This window comes from Micrasema longulum, unplaced genomic scaffold (assembly GCF_059751315.1).
Source record: "Micrasema longulum isolate JH-2025_06_02 unplaced genomic scaffold, ASM5975131v1 h1tg000163l, whole genome shotgun sequence".
Taxonomy (NCBI): Eukaryota; Metazoa; Arthropoda; class Insecta; order Trichoptera; family Brachycentridae; genus Micrasema; species Micrasema longulum.
In genome coordinates this window covers 300,687-313,222 of record NW_028277368.1, presented here as the reverse complement: position 1 = coordinate 313,222, position 12,536 = coordinate 300,687, and the positions used below count along the sequence as shown (strand labels likewise).

The 12,536-nt window shown below is 32.1% G+C and overlaps 1 protein-coding gene across 1 annotated transcript in view; it reads right to left on the bottom strand.

Annotated features, from left to right (window-relative positions):
* LOC148284035 (uncharacterized) overlaps window positions 1-12,536 on the bottom strand; it is a 159,744-nt gene that overhangs the window by 74,032 nt on the left and 73,176 nt on the right. The window contains exons 6-7 of the mRNA XM_088242795.1: window positions 3,536-3,664; window positions 1,525-1,730 (exon numbers count right to left, since the gene is read on the bottom strand). Coding sequence (XP_088098921.1) covers window positions 1,525-1,730; window positions 3,536-3,664 — 335 coding nt within the window. The remainder of the gene's footprint in view (window positions 1-1,524; window positions 1,731-3,535; window positions 3,665-12,536) is intronic.

Sequence of the window (12,536 nt, the reverse complement as noted above, 5' to 3'; positions counted from 1 at the left end):
CCCAAATGAGTTTATAATAACTCTTTGGAGTACAATATGTAATTTTTGTTTTATATGTTTTATTAATAATAAAAAAAAAATAAAAAATAAAACGTATTGAAGTAACAGAGGCGATGTAGAATAGCATAAACAGTAAAACAAGTTTAACACTTAGTAAAAATTTTTAAATTAAGAAATTAAGTGATTTAAAAGTAATGATTGTAATTTGTATAAAGATGATTTTTTAAAACTAAGTTTCTATGTTTGTTCGCTAACATGTGGAGTCGTAGAATATGTGAGTATTTAGCATAGTTTGAACTATGCAAATCAACAGCAAAATAAGTATTTTGTCTCGTCCCACGCTGTCTCACATAAAAATTCACAATTAAAAGTTTGGGACTGTCAAGAAAATTATTTAAGAACTTGAAAATCAGCACTAAATCTGAATATCGCTACTATGTCACGTAAGCATACATAGAATGTGGACAAAACTTGACTCCTTTTAAAAAAAAATAAAGTCGTATTTTGCTATTACTGGGCTAAATAAAATGAATTTTTTTAAACTTATGGAAAAACAATTATTAAACAATATAAGTTAATGTTATTTTTTTGTTTTAATACGCCTTGTTTAAAAATACATATTTCGTCTTTTGCTTAATGTAGCACTGTTCGTAAAGTATTTTTAGCTGTCTTTTAAGAGTTAAATTTGTATATTTGAATTTTCGTAACAATACCCACATTGCTGTTTTATTTCAGTAGGTAACGATTTTGTTAAAATTTTATTTTATTTTATTCAAATAAACGGCACTGAGTGCCTTTTACATGTAAGTTGAAAAAAAATCATGCATTATACATAATGGTAAGTAGTGTTAAGTCAAAACGTTAGAAGTAAAATAAATCATTTAAAAATTAATTAATTCTAACAATTATTTATAAATTAAAACTGCTTAAAAGTCAACAGTATAATAAATATATATAGAGTTTTAAAAATATAATTTTTTGGATCTATAAATAAAAATATTATATAGATCTACTAATTACTATTACTAACGGCCGCCTTGTAGGTACTAAACTTCACATGGAGTGAACCACTTATATCTTGGTGCTTGTTGCCTAAAGTATAAAGTCTATTGATGAATTCACTTTTTATCATATGAAGTATTTTAGCCGCAGTATTGGCAGGGTTATAATTAAAATTTAAAGATTAATTGAGTTTTTGACTCTTTGTTAGTTACGCAAGGGTTATAGGAAAGTAAAATAAAATACGAATTTTAAGCAGAATAATCTGGAAGATGGAGAGACGATTGACTCCGACTGCTGCTTGGATCATTATAAACCTAGCTAAGTAAAATATATGAAATTACCTAAAATTAAAATGTGTACAAATTAGTGCGATGTTCTATAATACTCCGGCCGAAATACGGCATTAATTGGACTGTAACGACAATTACCCTACTGGGAATTTGGCCGGCATTCGGCACTAAATTTGTTGTAGTTTACCGTGTATTGTCAGATTTTGTTTATTATCTATCAAACGAAAAATACCTGTAATTGAATTTGCACACAGCGCTGCCGTCAAACGAGTAGCCAGGGTGGACCGGGCCCCCCCACTTGATGACGGCGCCGCCCCCCGGCGTGGGGGCGCGGCGCTCCGCCCAGTGGGTAGCCTTGCCGCCCGTCACCACGGCCATGTGCGCGTCACGGTCACACGGGCACGTCGACAGGACGGTCACCACGACGTGCGTGCCAACCTGAAAAATATTATTTTTACAAAAAACACTTGTGGTGGAGCTCTTAGAACGTATACATGTTAATATTTTATAACATCAATTTTGTTGTACGACTGAATTTCGCAAACATCTAAACACATTCAAATACCCTCTACATTCACACCATTAAACTTCACTCACACCCACAACAACACATGGAAATTATACGCATCCGCACCTGCACTCACACCAAATAATGAATATAATATGTTCACAACCGCAATAACACCCACGACCCGACATGGACGTTTTACACACCCTCTCCTACCGCCACTCCCACATGTGGACATTTTAAACATCCGCATCCACACTTACTCCCACACATGGAAATTATCCACGCCAGCACCTACACCCACACCCACAAATATAACTTATAAAGTATATACACCCTCACACACATTAAGATTATACACCCTCTCACAAATATACATTATACACACCAATATATCCACATACAACCACACCCATAGATGAAATACATCCATACCCACACCTAATTGTTAAAACCATTTTTTTATACGTATAAATATATGTTTTTTTTTGTTTAAATTCTTTACAAGTTATTTACAACTTGCTTTTTAATTCAATTACTTTTCTTATATCCATATTTCTTTTTTTCTTTTTTACTATGTAAAGTTTCACTTTTTTTTGCATGACAGTATGCTTTTCATTGTTTCTACATGTAAACAAAAAAGCATTGTTTATCTTTTATATTATTACTTACTATGTTTGGACTTACCTGTATATTTTTTGTAAATGCCCCTTGGGCGTATTGTAAAATTAAATAAATAAAGAAATAAAATAAACCTTCATCTGCATACACGTCTATGCTCCCTTATCATACATCCACGCTTATGCATACTTAAATACTCGAGTTAAATATATCTTTCCTTTAGACTCGGAATAAAACAAAACAGGTAGCAATCTTCAAGATTAAAATTTTATTGCTTATTAATAATAATTAATAATAATGAATGATGTTCTTTGGACGATAATATACATATATACTCGTATAACGAATATAATAAACACAAACAGTAGCCGGCAGTAAAAAACGGACATCGGGCTTAAAAAAGAGACTTTTGGTCATAATCGGCTTACTTTGATAATGATGAGGTGAATCCTTAACCCCATTGTCCTCCTGCAGCTATTATAGAGTCCGAGGGACTCTGTCAGCTGCGTGTAGAGGAAAGTTATTATAAATATTCCTAAAAAATACAAACTTTATGCAGATTAATGAGGAGTAAAGAGAGTGTATGGACGGAGTCTAATGACCCCTCTCAAACCATTCAGCATCTCATCTCTGGTATCATCCAATAGCACACAGTACCACTGGATATGTTCAGCCGATTAATGGTCATCTTCGCAAGCACAGCTAGAGACAGGGGCAAGTCCAAGCTTATGAAGCTTGTCTCTAAACTCCCCATGTCCCGAAACTATTTGAGCGGTATGATGTTCACCACAGTTCAACACCAAGAACTTACTACACATCCTGAGTCTGTTGGAAAGTAAAAAAGACCACGTCCATCTCCCTGTATGACCTGTACGTGCCATGTTCCATCTATTTGCTATTGATTGAGAGTAACGCCTCGCATAGTACGCCTCGTATCACACGGTTGAAAAGGATGAATGACATAGACGACGCTCTACAAAGCCGAAGTTAGCCAACTATGGCTGACAGTCTCTTTTTAAAACGTGATTTCCGTTATTTACCACCGGCAACTGTACGTAAGTTAAATTCATTTATCGAAATTAAGGTAAATAATTTTAAACTAATATGTAAATACCTGCAAAGGTTTCTCCACTCCTTCAATCAGGATATAGCAGTCGGATGTGGAGTTCCATTTGAGGATGGGTTCTCTTGCCAGGATATAGTGACTCTCGATTTCTTTCCCTTCGACTGCCACCAGCTCTGCCTGCAACAAAGAAATAAATAAATTAAATAAAAAGTTTAAAACCCATCACACTAAATATTTATTTCACCTTTGTGCATTATATATGTGGTCACACAGGCATATATAATCTCTCACATACTAAATAAAGAACATTTCATATAGGCATTGGTAGTACGCCCGTTTAGTTACACGAGTGTTTTAGTCAATACAGATTTCATTATTATGTTTTTTTACTAAACCTATTGCATTTAACGTTTTTTACATACAGACAATTTATTAGCAAATGCCAATATTCTAATTTTTTTAATGGATCGTATTTTATTACTGGGTAATTATTATGTTTGTAATAATAACCTTAATATATCGTTGTGGGACAGGTATATTGCCTTTTTTTTATTTTAGTTTTTATGTACTCTTATTTTCTATGTGCGTAATATGAAAAATCTGTTATAAATAAATAAAATAAAAAATAATAAAATGTGTATATTCAAAGCATTGAGCAATGTTAAAGGATATTAGAAGTATACAAAAACTAACCGATTTTTTAAGCCTACCGGTTTCGAGACGTACCCTGATAACCTAATAAATAATCATATAACATATTTAATATGGCCCACTTTTTATTTATAAATGATCCAATCGCGCAACTTTTAATTTCCTAGCCCTTTGCCTTCCCAACGTCCCCCCCCCCTTTCATTCACTAAGATAACATTAAATATTGTTAACTTAATTTTAGCGCATGTTTGGACATAATGGTGTTCGCATCCCCTTTAACTCTGTTTGCAATTAAAATGCATATTTTAAGTGTATTTTAGTATTTGCATGTTAGTTTAGAGAGTGTCCTGACAAATATTCAAATACGTCTTGAAACTGGTAGACATAAAAAAGCAGTAAGTGGTCGTTTATTAACACTGGCTCACATAAGTTAAAATATTTGAACATTGGCGAACTTATTGCCAAATTGCAACTTCTTTTAATTAACCCATAAAATAGACGGCTGTAAAAATATAATTTTATTTTAAAAACTCATACAGGAAAAAAGGAAAATGTATACAAAAACAGAATTTGTTATATTTCTTTTATTTGAGTTATTTTTTTATTTAAAAAAAGGAAACATTTGCGTCCTCATTATTTCTCCAAATATTTCAATTTGAGTGCCAATTTTCAACGAGTTGTAAACAACTCAAGATTAGAAAATGGGAATCAAGTTGGGGTGGAGTGGGGTTCAAACCCCGGACCTTGATCCGTGAGTCCGCAACACTAGCCACGGGACCACAACTCGATGTATGTGTAAATATATTAATAATTATCAACACTAGTCTTCAATGGGAAAAGCGAAATAAATAAAAATATAAACTTCAAGTAAAATTCCACGGAATGATTATAAGTTCATTAATTGCCCTTATAAAATCTGTTTCCCGATAAATTTAGGTAACAACTTCCCAGCCACCTCCAGTAAGGGTACGTGCTCCGAGTATAATCTTACAGATTTCCACCCTTACGTGTTGATACCAGCCAACCCCATCCTTATTCGTATTATAACGAGAGCAAACAGGGCCCGAGGCGTAAATATTTCCAATATTTCCTTTAGAGGACCATATTTATTGTTATGACGAATTTCAGACATTTACTAACTATTTAGGTATTTTATTTTATTTTGAAAAATAAAATAAAAAATACAGAACCGAAAAATAATAAACGTGAATATGGATGTCAACGACGAATAGGCAAATTGGTGAATATTACACAATATGTGAAGCTTGTGACAGATCATAAGCACTGTAAATGCCTGCTCTATAAATATTCTCAACAGCTTTATCTCTGTTTTAAAAGTATATATGTATGCAGAATATACTTTTGTATATTCACGAAATTAATGCACTAAAAATAAAGGTTTCTCAAAACAGTGGCATATATACAAGATATTTATTTGTGTTATGGAAACATACAGTCGACAATGATTTAAGCATGTTTAAGGTTGAAAGACAGAGATTGTATGTTTCGGAACAATAATTACACATTTTGCTACTAATATGAATCTCACAGATACGCTTTTCTATTTAAATTAGTATTACTGTGGGTACTATTATTTTCTGTGTATTTTTTATTTCGTTTAAATATTTTCTCATGGATGTTCGAAATCGTATAATTTTAAACTAGTTAATAAATGTAACAGTATAATTCACTCTCGAAGCACAAGAGTTAGTCTCTTTTTCGGAAAGTTATTATTTATCATTAAATAATTATAAAAGTAATTTGTAATATATTAATCAATAAAAAAAAATGTGTATATAATGATACACGCTGAAATAATGTGGGAGTGCGTCTGTAAATGTGAGTGTGTATTTAGGTAAGTGTTTGGATGTTTGTAAGCGAATGTGTGCATGATCCAAAAGCAAGTGAAAGCATAATAACTATCAACAATTATGTATCGGAGCGAGATACCATTTAATAAGTCGTTATTTATTTTTAAATTAATTAGGGTGGATGTTATTCATATAAAATAATGGGATTTTCAGCCACCGTATTCATTGGACTTAGCCCTCTGCGATTTTTTTCTGTTCCCAAAGATGAAGAGGACTATGAAAGGATGACGTTTTGCGACTATGGTCGTGAAACGGAGAGTCTCCTCTATGGAGTAGATAAAAACCGACTCGTTGACGAGACTGAAGTCCGTACGACAAAGTGCGTTTTAGAAATGTTTCGCGAATAAGAAAAATGCTGGCACTAATGTATTATATCCAATGGCGATTACGTTGAAGAATACAGTATTGATATTGAGGAATAAATAATGATTTTTTAAACTCTTCCTTCCCGGTGAAGTGTAGCCAGTACACATTGCATCTTAACATCTTTGTAAATATGTATAATGAATACTTATACCCGTATGCAGAGACAAAACTTAAGGTGAGGAAAGTACATTCTATTGTCTTCACCTTCGGGTTATTTTCCGCATTTGAGATTAGAATGTACTTTCCTCACCTTAAGTTTTGTCTCTGCATACGGGTATTAGTCAAGAATTTCGGTATTCCTCCGCTATACATTTACGTCTCGAAACAAATTATTATTTAATTAAAAACATTATTAGGCACAGATATAGCGTTTTCTTAAAAATAGGAAAGAATCACTTCCAAATTCAAAAGTTTACCGATATGTCGTATATAAGAGTATAGAAAATACGGCTGTCTCAAACACTCTTTTCACCTCACTCTTGATGCTATCGGTATAAACGCGAGCGAGATAGAAATTTACGCCATACGCAGGCCAGTAGCAAAGTAACTATACCACTGCCACAGATCACCAGTTGTGCGCAGTTGCTTTCGAGCCTTTGTTAGGAGCGGACTTTTTGTTAGAGTTGCAAAAGCCAACCTATGTTTTTATCGATTGGATTAAAAATAGTATCGCTTTTGACTTCAACTATCAACGATTGAAGCAATTGCCTAAGAATCTTATATTTTTCCGATTTAAAAACTCTCATTTTTTGCATGTGTATTGACTACACAACACCGTAACGCGCGGATGTTTTTGGCACGGTTAGGAAAGTGTTAAATGTCCAAAAATTTCGAGTATTTTTTGGTCAAACAGTGCATCTATAAAATATTTATACCTGATACCTATACATATAAAATCACAAAAATGTTATTATGAATACTTTTCAATTAAAAAAGTATTGGAGCGTCAAATGCAATGCGTCATATAAATTTAATTTCTAATTAGGTAATAACCATCAAAGATAGAACAGCACATATGAGTGTCCGCAAAAGATTGAGAAATAAATGTTAATAATACCTTTGTTTTTATTTTTTCGGGTTATTAAATGTAAAATGTCACTTAATAAATGTAGGAAGAGTATATTAAGCGGATAAAATATGAGAGGGAAAAATAAGTAATTAACCTTGTGATATAAAAACAAAAAAGAGATTGAAGATGATAAATTTCATTTTTTAAAAGGTAAAAAATATTTTGTACATCACTCGGTGCTAAATTAATTATAGATAAAAGCTGTAAAAAACAATACCATGAAACGACACAAAACATAATTTTAAAAGCTTTTTTACAGTATTAAAAAAATGTGTATGAAACACAAAATATTCCCCTTAAATTTGAATTACGTACTTTGTTTCTACAAAAACTAATTCCCGAGAAAAGCTTTCATCTTTGCTGAGCTTTAAGATTTTTAAAAAGCTGAGAAGCTTTTTGGCAAACACAATTATTGCAATGCCGACACATTATACACGTAAAATAAATATACAAACTGTTTTGTGAGATACATAGAGTTTTTTTGTATTTTTTTAACAAGATTATTTTCTTTTAGACTTTGAAACGTACGAAAATTAAACACATTTAATGTATTGTTACATTTCGGTTGAAATGGAGAGCAAGGTAAAATTATAGTAATGCCATTTTCGAAAATTGGCTGTGTACTTTTTTAAGTAATTACAAGTTTTGATTTTTCGCATTGAAGGTTCATTTACTGGGAACAAAGATACAGTTTAAAGTGCCAGAATTAGAAACGAACTATGCTTGTGAACTTGCCCCGATTCGCTAGGAAATCTGTGTTGTGTCAGGGCACTTGCAATACATTTATAAACATACATTTCTACAAATACACACATACATAATCATATTATAATTTATACATACATATTAAGTTTATGCACATCATTATATGCAATATCTTAATCTTTATCCACACTTGGTGGTGCATAAGACACTGCATTATTATACCAAATTCAACGTATCTTGATCACCTGTTATATGAAGGTAAAATAGACACATTCTTAAAAAAAAAAAAATGCATATTGCAAATAAATCATGTTTTCGTAATATCAGCATATGTTTATTTGGTATTTATTTTATTTTTCATTTCTTTTCTTTTCATGTTCATATCATACCATATATATATGCTATAAACTTTCCAATAATTAAAAAAGGAATGGCCTACGCTCATACGCAAAAGTCTTTGTGAGCATTTTTTCCAATTCATGTTGTAGATTAATTTTAAAATGTATTTTTCTAAAGTGTAATTTTGTTATTATATTTCTATGCAAATAATATGAGTATGGAAAAAAAAAACAAATAAAAAAAAAAAGATTATTTGTCTTCCGCAGCAGGCAATGGGCAGGGAGCAATGTTATATTTCAATGTAAAGCCGTCTTCAAAAACAAACATTAAATATCAACCCTTCCGAAATCAAAACTCAGACCTCAAGTAGTAGGCGAATGGGTCAATCCTAACTACGAGGCAGATTTTCTCAACGCGTATTCTTTTTTTAGGATTTTTAACTGAAATTAGCCGTCGACCATGCAATTGGTTTCATCATAAAATTTAAGTGGCTGATACGACAATGAGATGTCTAAGGTTAGTTTTTAAAATAAACAATGTTCAGTTATCCTTACGAACGGTTAACGGTTCATAGCGCTGAAATTTTTGATAGATTGTAAAACTTTACCCTATCAAAAATATTTTTAATAAAATTTCAACTTGCCTTTTTTTAATGTTTATTTATTTAGAAATTTTTTAATCTAAAATTTTAATTACGGAGGTCAGTTAAAAAATTTAAGGATCCTTTTGTTTCTACTTAAATAAAGTGAGTTCATTGAAAAATTTGAATTTGGCGCTATTCCTTCAAATCTCCTGTAGCAGTCACTTTCTACGTCAACAGATGATAGCACTGTAGTCGCTTGCAAAATAGCCGACATCGATATTGTATTAGGCAGCGTTATGTGATTGAATTATTAAATGCAGGAGGTGAAACACCCATTTGCTGTAACAAAACTGAAGGACAAATACCGCTGGCGGATGAAAAGAGGGAGCGGCAGGCCGTTGACTGCAGTGAGTCTACGCAACATTCAGTGAATCGATGACATCATTCGTGGTAACCGCCGTATAACTACAGTTAAATTGTCTTGCATTCTATTTCTCGGTAAAGGCAGCGAGATGACGATTATACGACAATTACAGTCCTCAAAAGTTTGTGATTTTTACCATAATGGAATACAAGCCCTTGTTTAAAGATGGACAAAAACTGTGGAAATAGACGGAGATTATATTTAAAAGTGGCATATTAATCGTCAGTAGTAGTTTTGATTTAAACTTCTTGACTATTAAAAGGAGAAAAAAGATGGAAGCCATTAGTTTTTGACAAACCCTTGTACAAAAAAATATACAGTGTTGCATTATTTGTAACACGAATTTACAAAAAATAATTAAGAATTATGAATATATTTTTGAGGACTCCCCTTTTTTTCCTTCGTTTATTTCATACATTTAAAAAATATTTTTAAGTGAATACAAGGTTCGAATATTGATTAGCACACTTCACAAGAAAATTTACACTGACTTTGTTTTTTCACTGGAATATTAATTGATTTATATCATTAAAGGCTAACAAGACAGGCACTTTGAGGAGCCAATAAACGTCACTTGTACAACCTTTTTCATCTCCTCTCATACTTTTCATCATTTCCCCTCCATCCACCCCCTCTCACACTCGCGGCTTCAAGAATAATAACCCAAAGCCGATAACGAGTTCCTTATTCCCCCTGGACAGGAAATAAAATCAGGGATGAATTTTCCATTTAATTTAACAAAACTATAGATGAGATTACTTCATAAGATTCGGAGAATTATCTGATTGATTCCATTTTCCTTTTTTCAAAGCTTTTAACATGTTCTTGTGATTTTTGTTAATTTCTTAATAGAAAAACGCTTAGCAAAGGTGGTTAATTATAATTGCGTAACTAGGACAACAGATCATTGTTTGAAATACAAACCTGCTATTTGCTTTTATTTTGGTCATATTTTTTGTTTTTTTTTTCATTCATTTAAAGACTTTATGTATGTACACTGTACATATACAGCTCACATATTTTTACTTTACTACACCATGAACTATTAAAAAACTTATCTGTTCTGATGTGTATGAAGTTGTAGTGTATATTCTGTATATTGATGTGTCATCTAATTATAGTATTGTTGATTATAGTTTAGAGGAGTCGTCTTGACTTTACACGGAATTTTTTAACATTTAAAAATTTAAGTTGGGGCAAAAAAAACAAATGTTGTGCGCCATAACGCATATGGAAAGAAAAAAATCATATGCGTAACGACAGATATATTTATATATTTGGATAATTTATATAGAGCCGTTTTTGTGAAAATCACTTCAAGGGCGCTGTACAATAAATAAATATCCCACCACGTTTTACAGCTACAGAGCGCATGGATGGTTGGAATTCTTGTTCCTCGTCTGCAATTATGATATACAGGAGCTAGATTACAGCATGTCTTGCAGCTACAGAGCGCATAGACAAAAATAAATCTAGCCCGTTTTTACATTTTTTATTTCTTAATAAAGTTGAGAGATTTGGTGATATTAAAAAATTTAAATAAAAAACAAATTTATAAAAATAAACAACAAGTCTTGCAGCTACTGAGCGCATATACGGTTGGAGTTCTAGACCTCATTTACTAAATTGGATATTTGATAGTTGATAACATTTACCTATTGAAGCTAGATTACCAATCGTCTTAGACATATTGCCTTAAGACAATAATTTCCTACCCAAACCATTTAATTTGAGAAAATTAGTGGTATATGAATAAATTGTAGGTAAAAAACAAAACAAACCATCACGCCGTTTCCCCGTTCGGGTAGACAGAGAGGATAAAACGCCACGACACTTTATCTTTGCATACAGATCTCGCTTCCTCTACGTTCATACATCTTCTCATGCACGCGCGCCGATTATTCCGACTTTTGACATGTCCGTCTTTAAGTATTTGTTGGAAGACCAAATGGTCATGCCATGTCTTTCTCGGTCTTCCTCTATTTCTGCATCCATCAACATTCGCATTGTAAATACTCTTGGCCGTGCTTTCGCTGTCCATTCGTTCTACATGTCGAAACCAGCGCATAGCTCCTTTCTTGATTTTGTCGATAATGCTTGTCTCAGCCTTACATAATGTACGGATCTCAACATTTGTGCATCTATCGTACATAGTTTTACCACACATTCGCCTGAGAGATCGCATTTCGATAGCATTCAGCCTACTTAAATTGTAGGTATACTATAATAATTTCATCATAAAATAAAAAAAGACCTACATATATTTTTTTGGAAAAAGAAATTAACTACAAATATTAAATACAAGGAACTACTACGAATTTATGGAGCTCATAAGTTTGGAGATAGTAATATCAAAGTAAGAAGTCAACAGATTCAAAAGTTTTTTTAGGTCTTCCATTGAGATGACTAGATCTTTTTTTTCTGATTAGTCATTTTATTTATTTATCTACTACGTATGCTATAAAATTATGTTTTTTTTTTTTTACTTTTTACCAACAATTTGTAAGATTCGAATGTATTTTTTTCCCTTTATTTTATAAACAAGTCCAAGTATACTAAATTTACGGGTGTGTTCATGTATGGCCATTATAAGAAGATAGCGGGCTTTGAAAATAGATGACTCAAATATGTGTTTACACATTTCAGGGGCGAATGCTCTTTATAATCGATTAACTGCAGCTTACCATATTTTTTTGACATCGTAAGTAATGTTTTATAATACTGTAGTATTATTAGAAAAAAAAACATCACCAAAAAAATAAATTACTTATCTTGGGTAAGTAAATTTATATCATATTCCTTTATTCCATACAGCGACCAGTTGCGCCTCTATTGGCTAAAATTATTACTACTGGATTACACGAGATTACTCTGCTGACTTAAAAACACGAATACAAATACGTCTTTAACCTAAAATTTTAGAATCTTGTTCGAAAAGTTACACTTGCGATTACAGTAAAATCTTGCAGCTTTCATTAATGCAATTTAGTCTTTCAATACTTTTTCATAAGGGCTAGTTTTCTTTAAAATACATCAATTTG